The sequence below is a fragment of the Gorilla gorilla genome, chromosome 8 (genome assembly GCF_029281585.2).
Source record: "Gorilla gorilla gorilla isolate KB3781 chromosome 8, NHGRI_mGorGor1-v2.1_pri, whole genome shotgun sequence".
NCBI classification, from domain to species: Eukaryota; Metazoa; Chordata; class Mammalia; order Primates; family Hominidae; genus Gorilla; species Gorilla gorilla.
Window position 1 is genome coordinate 61,805,457 of NC_073232.2, and position 14,298 is coordinate 61,819,754.

At 31.4% G+C, this 14,298-nt stretch overlaps 1 protein-coding gene across 1 annotated transcript in view; it reads left to right on the forward strand.

Annotated features, from left to right (window-relative positions):
* PCDH15 (protocadherin related 15) overlaps positions 1-14,298 on the forward strand; it is a 1,796,064-nt gene that overhangs the window by 1,747,386 nt on the left and 34,380 nt on the right. The window contains exon 31 of the mRNA XM_055352068.2: positions 96-184. Within this exon, the coding sequence (XP_055208043.2) occupies positions 96-184 (89 nt within the window). The remainder of the gene's footprint in view (positions 1-95; positions 185-14,298) is intronic.

The window sequence follows — 14,298 nt, forward strand, 5'->3', positions numbered from 1 at the left end:
CTATACATAGTAGGGAAGAGGTAATGTGGGGATTTTCTGATTATGGAAATTTCAGTGAGTAAAAATTAAATGAATTCTGTTTTTTCTTCTTTCAGGTCTCCGTGGTCAATCAGCTGGATATGCAAGTCATTGTTTCCAATGTGCCTCCTACTCTAGTGGAAAAAAAGATAGAAGATCTTACAGAGTAATTGATTTTGTCTCCTTATATATTTATTTTTATATGACCATGATTTTTAACTTTATTTTTTAAATTTTATTTTAGATTCAGGGGATACATGTGCAGGTGTGTTACATGGATATATTGCATATTGGTGAGGTTTAGGCTTCGAGTGTGCCAACCACCCAAATAGTGAGCACTGTAGCCAATAGCTAATTTGTCAGCCCTCATGCCCCTCCTATCCTCCCTCCTTTTGGAGCCCTCAGTGTCTATTATTTTCTTTCTTTATGTCTGCATGTACCCATTGTTGACTCTCATTTATAAATAATAACATGCAGTATTTGAACAACCACAATTTTAATCTGAGTGGGTCATTTTAATCATTACAATGTTCAGATTAAACATATAGTTTAAGAGTGTTTTAATAATAATTTAGCTTACTGTTTTCTCAAAGTCTAATTGGAAATATGTGAAGATTTTGAGAGTGTCTTCAAATAAGGATAAAAATTAGATGTGAGATTTTATTATTCAGAATGCTTTGATGTATCAGAACCTCAAAATGCTGCATATGAGAAATCATAACATTCATGGATTGAATATATACCTTGATTTTGTGGCTCCAATTTACTCAAAAAGCAGTCTGGCCAGTCCAGGAAATATGTCATTTCTCAAAGCAATGTGTCTAAATGCCTAGAGCTTAGTCTTTTAAAACCAAGTTTACTAATATTAAGCAATATATATGTTTTAAATTATTGTAAAATACGTGGCATTTCCCTCTGCCTCCTTAACAGTGTAGACTCACCATGGCTGAGTATGTTATAGTTAACTCCAATCTAGTTGTGATTATTTATTAAACTGCAGTTCTTATATTTTGATACTGTAAAAGATGTTTAAAATATCTTTACTATTTTACCCTTAATTACCCTAATTTAGCTGCCATTATTTTAAACTTTTTTTCTTTTTTTGGTTACATGAATAATTCTTTAATGGTGAATTCTGAGATTTTGGTGCACACAAGCAGTGTACACTGTACCCAACATATAGTCTTTTATCCCTCACCTCCATCCCACCCTGTCCCCTGAGTCCTCAAACTCCATTGTATCATCCTTATGCATTTGAGTCCTCATAGCTTAGTTTCCACTTATGAGTGAAAACATATGATGTTTGTTTTTTCGTTCCTGAGTTACTTCACTTAGAGTAATGGTCTCCAATTCCATCCAGTCTGCTGCAAATGCCATTATTTTGTTCCTTTTTATGGCTGAATACTATTTCATTACACACACACACATACATATATATACATATCACCTTTTTTTTTTTTTAACTTTTAAGTTCTGGGATACATGTGCAGAACATGCATGCTTGTTACATAGGTATATATGTGCCATGGTGGTTTGCTGCACCTATCAACCCGTTGTCTAGGTTTTAAGCTTTGCCTGCATTAGGTTGTTCTTCTGTGTCTTCTGTTGATTTCAGTTTGACAGAGGTCAATTATCGTCACTGTCAGTTTGCCTCTTTAGCAAAATATTATCACTTCAGCTTGCCAGAAGAAGCTTTAAAGAGTCAGATAACTAAACTTTTAGTAATTATATGCCAGATAAAATACAGTAGGCACGGATTAAAGCATATGTGATTTTCCCATAAGAAAAGCATATATGATTCATAACAATTATTTCAGGATAGTTCACAAATTTAACCTTTTGGTGTCATGTAAATTGTTTTATGAGGGTGATGGTTATCAACATTTATGCATGGAATATCAATTGTACAGTGTCTTGTTTATTTCTGCAGAAGTAGTTTATATACACTGAGCCTTTTCAAAATAATAGCTGATTATACTTTAAAAATAATTAGAATTGTGCCTTTTAGCTGCTCTAATAAAAGCCTATTGAGACAGGCTTTCTCTGATTCCATTATCTATTATGTAAGAAATGATACCCAGCTTCAAATTTTAACCCTTTATTCTAGTTTATTTTTCTACAAAGCATTATCTAATGTTATTATTATAGTCAATTTCCACTAGAATATTATCTCTATAAATGTATGAGACTTGTGTTTTATTTCTATAACTCCAGTTATATAGTAGACACTTGATACATTTTATTGAAAGGACGTTTTACAAGCAAATCATGATGCCATTTTCTTTATTTTGAGACAAAATTTATCAAACTGAAAAAGAAAATAGCAAAAGTATAGTTTTGCAGGAATTTATAAGATTTTAATGCTTCTTAAGTAGATAGGATGATATGAATAGGAAAAATCAGGTAACTTTCAGGTCTTGAGAGAATCGTATCATTGTGAAGGAAGCTCTGACTTCATAAAACTTTGGATTTAAAACATGAAATTGGGCAAATAATTTAATCTTTTCAACCTCAATTTCACTGTTTGTTAAGAGCTAATAAAACATATAGAATTATTTTGAAAACTAAATTATATAGTGTATCTAGGGCAATAGAAAGTATGACTATTTGGTGAATGGTAAATATTCCATATAAATGGAGCTAGCAGCTCAAAGTCAGTAGACTTAGGTGGAGAGTGGCTAGGAGTTTTATACATTTTATTTATTAAGCATAATTTGGTAATGGAATGCAGATTATGGATTCAGACACAGAGATTTAGATCCTATTACAGCTCTGTAACCTCTGGACAAGCTACTTAGCACCTAGAGCCACTTTTACTCTTCATGAAAATTGGAATAAAGACCTCTGTCTATCTCAAGTTGATTTTGAAAGAATTAAATATAAATCTGCCAGTTTATTAAGCAGCACATACATGCCCCATTCCTTTTGTTGTGATTTAAAAACATAGTATAAACGTTACCATCTTAAACATTTTTAAGTGTACAGTTTGGTAGTTTTAAGTATATTGACATTGTTTCAAAATAGATTTTCAGAACTTCTTCATTTTGCACAACTGAAATTTGGTACCCATTAAACAAGTTTCCCTTCCAGCCTTACCCCTAGACTCTGGGTAACACCCTTTTGTCTTCCTACATGTATAAATTTTACTACTTTAGATACATCATAAAAGTGGAAGTTTGCAGTATTTCTCATTTTGTGATTGGATTATTTCACTTAGCATGATATTCCCATGATTCATCCATGTTACAGCTTAGCATGTGATAGAATTTCTTTCCTTTATAGAGCTGAATAGTTCTCAATACATACCACATTCTGTTCATCTGTTCACCTCTCAATAGACATTTGGGTTGTTTCCCCCTCTTGGATATTGTGAATAATACTGCTATGAACATAAATATTAAAATATATCTTTTATATCCTGGTTTCATTCTTTTGAGTGCATTCTCAGAAGTGGGATTGCTAAATCATATGGTAGTTCTAATTTAAAGAAAATTGTTTTCTATAGCAGTTGCACCATTTTACAATTTTACCACCAGTGCATAAGCTTTCCAACTTCTCAACCTCCTATTGACACTTTTTATTTTCTGGTTCTTTTTCCTTTTTTATACGTAGTAGCCATACTAATGTGTGAGATGATATATCATTGTCATTTGATTTGATTTCTCTGATGGTTATTGATGATGAGCATCTTTTCAGGTGCTATTGGCCATTGTATATCATCTTTTAAAACATGTCTATTCAAGTCCTTTGCACATTTTTAATTGGGTTACTTGATTTATTTTAGTTGTTTAGTTGTAGGAGTTGTTTAGATATTAGATACTAATCCCTTATCAGATGTAAGATTTGCAAATATTTTCTCCTATTCCATAGGTTGCCTTTTCACCCTGAGGATTGTGTCACTAATTGGGCAAAACGTTTTAAAGTCAGAGGTAGTCCATCTGTCTATTTTTGCTTTTGTTGCCTGTGCTATTGGTGTCATATTCAATAAATCATTGTCAAATCCAGTGTTACAAAACACCTCTCATACGTTTTATTCTAGGCATTTTATGGTTTGGAGGTCTTATATTTAGATCTTTAATCCATTTTGAGTTAATTTTTGTATATGGTGTAAGATAAGGGTCCAGCCTTATTTTTTTTACATATGGATATTCCATTTTTTCGATACTAGTTGTTTAAGAAATTGTCCCTTCCATGTCTGATTTCATTTTGTAGAGTTTTTTTAAACCTATATAAATTTACAGTTTTCTTAAGCAGAAATATGTCTGATCTTTTTTGAAACCTACATTAGTAGATGGAAGTGGTAGTGATAAGAACTGTAAGACCTGAGTCAGCACTGTGAAGCCCCAGCGCTCCCCCTATCCATGTCTGGGGTGAGTGATGAAAATACACACATAACTCAGGTAGCCATCGGGGTGCCAAATAGTTAATTAAATAGAAGAATTTATTGTTCTAGTGACGAGACCAGTAAACACATTAATTCCCTGTGACATTCTTAGATGACAAGTTAGTTATCATCAAAGCCATTTCTATATTTCCCTTGAGACATCCCTATCCGATGAAGTGGAAAACTGGAATGTCATGTGATCATTTTTTTTTTTGGTAGACCAATATTTTAGGCAAAAATATAAAGTTTCCTTGGTAAGTATGTAATCAGTACAAATGAGGACACTTGATGAAAGGAAAAATAATGACCTGACATATTCATTTTACAATGGAGCAGATTTTACAAAGATCAGTACCCTTTGATAGCTAAGACCACAGTACCTGGAAAATGGAATGCTTGTAATAAATCTTAGCTGCTATAATGATTACTCCTCACCTCACTGAATCAGCTGAAATGACTATACTGAAAATTTTTTACTACTTTTTAGATTTTAAGCTTATAAAATTGACCAATTCCCCTAAGTAAGGAAACATATACCTTTTTAATTAGATTAATATGTTCAACAAATTCCAGTGAGGATCTGCATCCACTACAGATACCCTTGAATATCTGTGCTCTGACGTATTTCAAGTTGATCTTAGAATTCACCTCTTTGTAAGCCTTCTGGTTTTTTAAATTACTTTTTTTTAAATTAAGGTATAGGAGAAACAGCTGTGAGAATAACAGTAGGGACACGTAACTACAATGGACAAATAATTGGCAAATAATTGTCTAAAGAAGAAACTATGAAATGTTTGCATTTTATAACTTCTTTCTACTCCCAGCTCACCATGAAACTCAAATAAGAGGAATCTGTGGTTCTAAAATTTAAATCCTTAAGCATCTATAAAAGAGATATTTTGAAAATTATAAACTTGAGTTTAGAAACACTGAGTTAGAGTATTTTTGTATGAATCAGAACTGACAACTTATTTCTCAGAGTTGCTCAAACCCATCTCTTACCTTCTGAATAAAATATGAAAATTCAATTATAGTAAAGCTTTACTGAAGTAGTTACTGACTTGATGAGGAAGAGCCTCAACTTTATGAAATATTTATGTAGCACCTGAAATGCGCTGTGTAATCAATCTATAGTTCCTAGAATTAAGGTTACAAAACCTACATTAGAAATGTAGCCAGGATATATATTACGTATATAGAATTTATTTATTTGTATAGTATATATAGTATATATGTATATATGTGTGTGTGTGTAAATATATATATAATATATATATATATTTCTAGGAGGAGAATTAGAAGGTCTCTCGGGAAGCATACCTATGAAATGATAACTGCTAGCACATTTTCTTAAATCAATGTAATAAAAACTTGGTTTTAAGGGGAAAGGTTGAACTCCTTTTTATTTCAGAGAACCTAGGCTCATTTCCCAGACCACCAAAGACTAGCTAGGAGGTCTTGGGCCAGTCTATCAAACTCTTTGAGTTTTTGCATTTGTATCTTAGAGCTGGGGATTTATTAGTTAAAAAATAAATAGTTACAGATTGTAAGCACTGGAGATTATCAGTGAACAATGTGAAGTCCCTGCTGCCATGGAGCTTCTATTCGACTGCATAAAAATGGCATATAAAATAACAATATTAATAAATTAATATGTAATATTAAATTATGTAGTGATAACTATAATAAAGACAGATAAATACAAGTATCAAGTAGAAAACTTTGGAAGAGAGGTGCTGTTCTAAATAGGGTGGTTAAAGAAAGCCTTTCTGATAAGTTGAAATCTGAGAAGACATCTATATTAAGTGATGGAAAAAGTCATTTGACTATGAGAGAGGAAGAGTCACAATTCCTGATAGAGAACTGCAGTTATGAAAACCCAGAGAAAGAGCCATGCTTGGCTTATTAAAATATAGATATCATGGTAGAAAATCAGTTCTAGGACCTGATAGATCACTTGGACAATTTCAAGTTTTATTCTGTGTGAGATGGAAAGTCCTTAGACCCATCTGTTCAATATGGTAGCCACTAGATACCTTAAGAGTTTCTTTTGTTATGTAGTCTTCTCCCTAGCTGCCATATTCTACAATTAAATTGCTGTATTGTCTATTACATGCCAATTTTCTCTCAGTATACTTAGCATAAAGATATAGTTGGAGTTGAAGATATTATCAACAGAGAATTGCCATGAATGATTTAATTTTTATCAGATAATGCAGCACACCCATTTTAATAGTACGATTTTTGAAAATAATGTTTCTGTAATAGGAATGTAACAGCTATAAAATAAACTGAAAGCAATCATAAAAATAAAATACAAACCAGAAATATAATAATAAATCCTACCATTTATTATTCAAGGTATAATTTACTATTCTTTAAAAAAAGGTTAAGTGTGACTAAGCTTTATTCAAAGCCTTGGAAATTCATTCTTTTGACAGAAAGAAAGTTTATTTGCTACTTTTTGAAATATTCATTTGGAGCATTATTTAGTAGAGAAGTAACCTCTGTTTATAAGAAGAATGACTTGTCTTTAACTCATTAGGTTAATTATGATTAAAGAAATCATAGTTCTTTACAGAATTGAAGATACCCCAGTATGCAATTATACAATTAAAAGCTACTATTTTATAATAATCCTTGTGCACATTGCAGTAGCATCTTTAATGCCTAACTCTTTGAAATGTAGAAAAAGCACAGATTTAAAATTCTGTTTTTAGTTAAATATGGCAGGATTTTTAATTGTTTCCAAAACTTTAGTATTGAAATAATCACATGGAACAAAGATGATTATAAACAAAGGTGCTCCATGATTTTCAGTTCTGTTCTATTTTTGAGAGTTAAAAGGTTTTATTTTACACGGATTCTTAGTTATTATTTGGAGGAATGTTATCTTAGCCCAATATGAGTAAATTGTTTACTTTAAGGATTAATCATCTGTAAAATGGCTCAAATTCACAATAATTAGTGTTTTGTCTCTGATAATATATTTCACGTATATTAAGGTAAGCTTTTTTATATTTTGTATGACTTGGATTTTCCAAATTTGTGCAAATTTTTCTTTCTTTTTTTTTTCTTTTCTTTTTTTTGAGACGGAGTCTTCCTCTGTCGCACAGGCTGGAGTGCAGTGGCGCGATCTCGGCTCACTGCAAGCTCCGCCTCCCGGGTTCACATCATTCTGCCTCAGCCTCCTGAGTTGCTGGGACTACAGGTGCCCGCCACCACGCCCGGCTAATTTTTTATATTTTTAGTAGAGACGGGGTTTCACCGTGTTAGCCAGGATGGTCTAGATCTCCTAACCTTGTGATCCGCCTGCCTCAGCCTCCCAAAGTGCTGGGATTACAGGCATGAGCCACCGCTTCCGGCCAATTTGTACATATTTTTCTATAAGCAAAGTTAACGAAAAGCAAATCACTTATCAAGTAGGTTTTACTTTTTTTCTTAAGATTCCATTGCATATTGATTCCGTAAAGAGGAGTCCTGTATGCTGACATGTTTGCTTCAGATAGATGTGTTTCTTATTTTAATGGTCATCATTCATTCATTCATTAACACATTTCTGAATGCTTATAGTCTATTATAACAGCTTCTGTTTGGAAAAAATATATATACATATACAAAATCAACTTTCTTAGTTAACACTTGCCATCTGAGAGATGTAATATAAAAAAAAATCATATTTGCGCACTTTCTCCATGCCTTCTCAGCAACATAGAAAAAAAAAGATTGCAAAAACTAAAGAATGAGGCAGGGCTGCTACATTTAGGTGGTGTATTTTGTCAGAATCAATATTCTTTCTACTTTTTATCTTTTTTACTTTTTTAGTATTCAAACTTTTGGAGACAGTGGAAAGCCAAAACAAACAAACAAATAAATGAACATTGAGGACATTTTCATTGTGCTTTTAGGTGAAAAAAGTTTAAAACCTTTGAGCTATTGTTGTTTTCAAAAAGAGATAAATGAGATCTTCCCAGATTAAAAATATATTTTACTGGAAGATCAATTAAAAACACTATGTGTTTAGTTTTAAATCAAATATAAACATGTTTATATTGCCTTTATTTGCACTATGAAAATAATACAAACAGAAAATTTTGAGGAAACTATTTTGTTTAAGAAAATAGCATGATCGAAAGATACATTAAAGAAATAAAATTAATTAATGCACAATGAATCATTGTAATGAAGGTACCAGTATATTAACTGGATCTTTGAATTGTGCTTCGAAATTTTAAAGTGTTTAAAATGTTCTTATCAACTTATGATGGAGAAAAAATAATTGATACAGGTATATTTTTTCCTGAGATTTGAAGGTAAGGGGTTATTCATGTTCAAAAGTGAAATTCACTTATAAAACACTAAAAAAAAAACATTTCCAGCCAACTTTATTTATGTTTTTATTTTAAGATCTAGAAATTAGGAAGAAAAGCAAAGAAAGATTGAGCGGTTAATCTTAAGTTGTATTATAATCTGTTTTTCTCCCCTCAAATATCATTCAGTTCAGTTTATTTTTAAGATCTTTCGCTTGTACCAAGTAGAAAATAACTAGAAAATAGTCGTAGTGTAAAAATAAGGACATCATTATATATTATTTTATCAAAACATTTGAATCACAGTTGCTTTATGGAGATCTCTAAAATACATAGTGGACATTTATTTCTTTTAAAATTATTTCCTCTCTTCCTCCTCTTTTTTTTTTTATAACCTAGAAGTTTTGTCAAATTGAACAGCTTGTTATTTTTATAATTCACCCCAACTCATGGTACAAGGTAGATATATCACTTCCTTTAGAGGCCACTTTAATCATCAAGAGTCAATTCCTCTGTTCTCTTCATCCTATTTATTATTCTTTTCTACACTTTCTTCAACTTATTCACAATTTACCGCAGTCTGTACTGCTGTTTTTTAATGTGAGACATAAACTCCACAAAATGTTTATGCAAGAGAATTCTGTTTGTATCAGAAAGTCATAAATTATATTTTAGATGCTTCCATATATGTCAAATATTAAAGGCTAAATTTAATTTTGTTTTAATTTTCTACCTTATTCCAAAGAGAAATAGAAGTAGTTTACAATGATTCACACAGAAAAAAAAGGTAAAATACATTAAAAATGAGTGTAGAAAAATAAAGCAAACAGATGAGAAAGAAAGAAAGGATCAGAGTAAGAGTAAGTAATTACAGAGATGCTGCAAAGGCCTGTATAGTCCATATAGAGTAGTCACAAACTTGACTGTCACCTTGTTAGGGCCAAAGTGAAAGAAGCAAACAAGCTAAACAAAAAGAACAGACTCAGTTGCAAAATTAACAAAACCATTTCTCTTCTGGGACAAAAGAACTCTTTCAAAGTCTAATTCCAGATTAGAGGAAAATATTTTTATCTTGTGGGATACCACAGAGAGGTTACCATGTAATGTAATGAACAAAATGCTCCATGGCATCTAGAGCACTACTTAGGATATGGTCTGGGTAGAGTCCCTGTGGGTCTGTATCAATGGAGGAAAGAAGTTCAGAACAGTAGGAACTGTATGCCTGTATTTTTATCCCTCCAGCCAGCTGCAATGCCTATTGATTAATTTAGCTAAGCTTTTATAAAAATATTGATAAGCACTTGGGGTGGAACTCTCTATGATGCTAGATAAATATAAGCCATTTACCTCAACAAAAGCCTAAGTAGGGTTTATAATCATTAAATCTGAAGAGTTCTTGTAACCATCACAACAGGTAGCCAACATTTATGACACGCTTCATATTGGTTAGATTTTTGTGCATTTAATGGGTGTAGTCTCCTTAACCTATCACAGAGGACCTTTGAGGTAGGTTTGACTACTTTTCCCACTGTACAGATAAATTCCCTGAAACTTTGAGAAGTTAAGTAATTTCCACAAAGACACAATAATGGAGGTTTAATTTTAATCTACATCTACCAGCCACCAGCAGATGGAGTTTCCTCTGTTACACTGCCTCTTAGGAGGCAAACCTAATTAAAAACCCAACCCATCTTTTCTTGGGAGTAAACTGAGCATGCAAAACCAGAAATTCTCATCACATGGTAATTTTAACTCAACTCATTCACACAGACAAATGGGTAATTGAGAATATGGCTGCTGTAATAATTTTAGTGTAAAAAGATAAATAAATAAAAAGCTAAATCAACCATGAGTAAATACCTGTCCCAGCTATAAAACTATCAGTAAACACCTTACACTACAGTTTTTCATAATGCAATTTCTAGTTGAAACTAATTGAAGATGTATATACAGGTAACTGGATAAGGTAATGCTGTAAATTGAAATTTAGAGCATCTACCAAAAATAACTTGGTTCAAGAATAAGTAAGTTAAGCGAACCAATTGTTTATTGACACCCTTAGTTTGTGATTTTAAAATAATGCTATCTGCATAGGAAAAAAATTCAGTTAAATAAACCTTTCAGCATTTATTCTAAGAAGGTTATTTAGATAAACTGTTTTGTGTTGGACATTAATTAGTATGTGGTACTATACTAACATATGTTACATAAAATGTTTGTATTAGCTATATTAACGTATTTCTTTAGAAGTTTTCTGTTTTTAAAACTTTTTCTAAAGGTGACATAATTAAATAGACATTAACAGGAGTATGTTAGAGAGCATTCAAAGTAAAGTGGAACAATACGGCCTTAAATTAAAATGTAACTTTTATTCAATAATTGTAATTATCATCCAAATTTATTAACATATTTTTCACTTTTTAGAAGACCAAAGCCAGTTCTCTGTTTTGAGAATGCTCGACATAATCAGATACTGTTTTGCTTCATACTTGATTGTACTATTTGCATTTTAAATATGTATATTGCTACCAAGAAGTCAGATTCAGGGCAATTTTTGGCATTCATTTTTTAATTCTTTTTTTGTTTGTGTGTGTGTATACACATACACTATTGATATAACCTAGTTGTACATATTTTTGGGATATATGTGATATTTGGATTCATATATATATATAATGTGTACTGATAAATCAGCATAATTGGAATATCCAGCAACTCCAATATTTTTCTTTGTATTGGGACCATTACAATTCTTCTTATCTAGCTGTTTTGAAATATACAACACATTATTTTTAACTATAAATTCCCTACCGTACTGTTGAATACTATAACTTATTTATTTTCTCTATCTGTATTTTTGTATCCATTAACCATCTTATCATTATCCCCATTTTTCTTCCCCTCTCAGCCTCTGGTAAGCACCATTCTACTCTACCTCCATGAGATCCATTTTTTAGCTTCCACCTATGAATGAGAATATGTGATATTTCTTCTTTGCCTGGCTTATTCCACTTTACATAATAACCTTCAGTTTCGTCCATGTTTCTGCAAATGACAGGATTTTGATCTTTTTTATGGCTAAATAATATTTGATTGTATATATATACCGTATTTGCTTCATCAACTCATCTGTTGATAAACATTTTGGTTGATTCCATATCTTGACTACTGTGAATAGTGCTGTGATAAACATAGGCATGCAGATACCTCTTCAATATATTGATTTTCTTTCTTTTGGATGTATACCTAGCAGTGGGATTACTGAATCAAGTTATAGTTCTATTTTTAGTTTTTTGAGGAACCTCCATACTGTTTTCCATAATGGCTGTACTATTTTACATTCCCCCCAAGAATGTATAAATGTTCCTCCTTCTCCATATCCTTACAGCATTTGTTATTTTTTGTTTGTTTTTTGACAATAGCAATTACAGTTGGGATGAGATAATATTTCATTGTGATTTTGATTTTCATTGCCTTGATGATTAGTGATGTCGAGCATTTTTTCATATGCCTATTGGCTCTTTGTATATCTTCTTTTGAGAATTGTCTATTCAGATCCTTGGCCCATTTTTAAATTGGATTATTTGGTTTTTATCTGTTGAGTTCCTTATATATTCTGGTTATTAATCTCTTGTTGATTGGATAGTTTGCAAATATTTTCTCTTATTCTATAGGTTGTCTCTTTGTCAATTGCTTCATTTGCTGTGTAAAAGCTTTTCTGCCTAATGTAATCCCATTTGACTATTTTTGCTTTCATTGGAAAATTTATATTTCTTTGGAGTCTTACAAAATCTTTGCCCATACTAATGTCCTGAAGTCTCTTCCCAATATTTTCTACTAGTAGTTTTACAGTTTTATGTCTTATGTTCAATCTTTTAATCCATTTTGAGTGGATTTTTGTACATAGAAAAAGATGGGAATCTATTTTTATTTTTCTGAATATGGATATCCAGTTTCTTATCATCATACATTAAAAATTGTCCTTTCCCCAGTGTATATTCTTCACATCTTGGTCAAAAATGATTGGCTGTAAGAGTGTGGATTTATTTTGGAGTTTTCTCTTCTGTTTCATTGGTGTACATGTCTGTTTTTATGATCATATCATGTTTTTTCCAAAAAAGCAAATTTTCTGTTTCTTGATTTTTTTGTGTTTTCTTTTTGGTCAAAGTTTTCCTTATATCTGCTCTGATATTTATATTTTATTTCATATGGTTAATAGTCATGGATTGGGTTGTGTCTTTTCTTCTAAATTATTGAGTAGGCTGAGCATTTAATGAACCTTCATGTACTTAAGTTCTTTACTAACTAGTTTTCCTGATTCTACTCAGCCTAGTCTCAACACAGCAACCAGGGTGCCTCCTTTAAATGTAAGGTAGATCATATTACTTTAGTATTTAAAACCAGCAACAGATTCTTATCTCACTCAGAACAAAAAACAATGCTCTTACAATCCTCAAAGTCCCCACGTGGTCTGCTCTGGCCACACGCTACTACATCAGGACATTTACACAAGCAGTTAGCAATTCTCTTTTCTTAGAACACTCATTCCTAGAATAGCCACAGCACACATTGTTCCCTGAAGTTTTTGCTCAAATATCAAAGTCTCAATGATATCTATTCTGAACACTTTTACCAATTTTATCAATCCATTATCTGTTACTTGTCTTGTTCAATTTGAATGTAAATTCTTCTTTGACATCAAAGATTGTATTTTGTTCACTGATGTATTCCATGTGTCTGAAATGGCTTCTGGCCCAGGATAGGCATTGAATAAACATCTGTTGAAGGAATGAATAAATGAAAATTTTCCTACTTAACACTTCCCTGAGTGAGTTTTGCTATAATTTTATGAAAAGCCCTGAATCCAATTTAATTTTTTCATTTTTAAACTAGAAAATATAGATTTATATGAAGACTTTTTTTATCACGAAGTTGGGGGGAGGAAATAAGGAGTTAAAGAGATTTTTTAAAAATATAACTATATTGTTCTTTTATTCCCATTATAAAGAAATTTAAGCAATATAATATATGAAGAAGAAAGTTATAAAAGGTAAACTCAAAATCATACCATCCAGCTCTAAGCATTATTAACATTACATAAACATCATTATGGACATCTTTCTTGATATGTGTGTGTATGATACAAATATTATGGGTTAGATAAACATCATTGCAAATCTCTTTTTCTTTGTGTGTGTGGGATATATGTATATATGTGAGGAAATTTATATACATATAGGTAATGAATATAGATGTAGAAAATACTTAGTATATAGATATAGATGATAAATGAAAAGATAGATTTTTATAAAATGTGTTCTCAATTAAAAGGTATTTAGTTTTACTTACATTTATAAGAAAAAGATACAGAAGCAGTTAAGATTAGGCTATATCTCTTTTTATCATAAGATATACTTTGTCCCAAAAGATCTTTAAAAGTTTAACAAAAAAATGCTCAAAGTGAAGACATTATTGCATGTTTTAAATGACATAATTTGTTTTTAGACTTCTTTTATTCATGATTCCCTGCTACCATGAAGGAATTGGTAGTTATATTTTATTCCACATCTATTTTTTTTAGTGAAA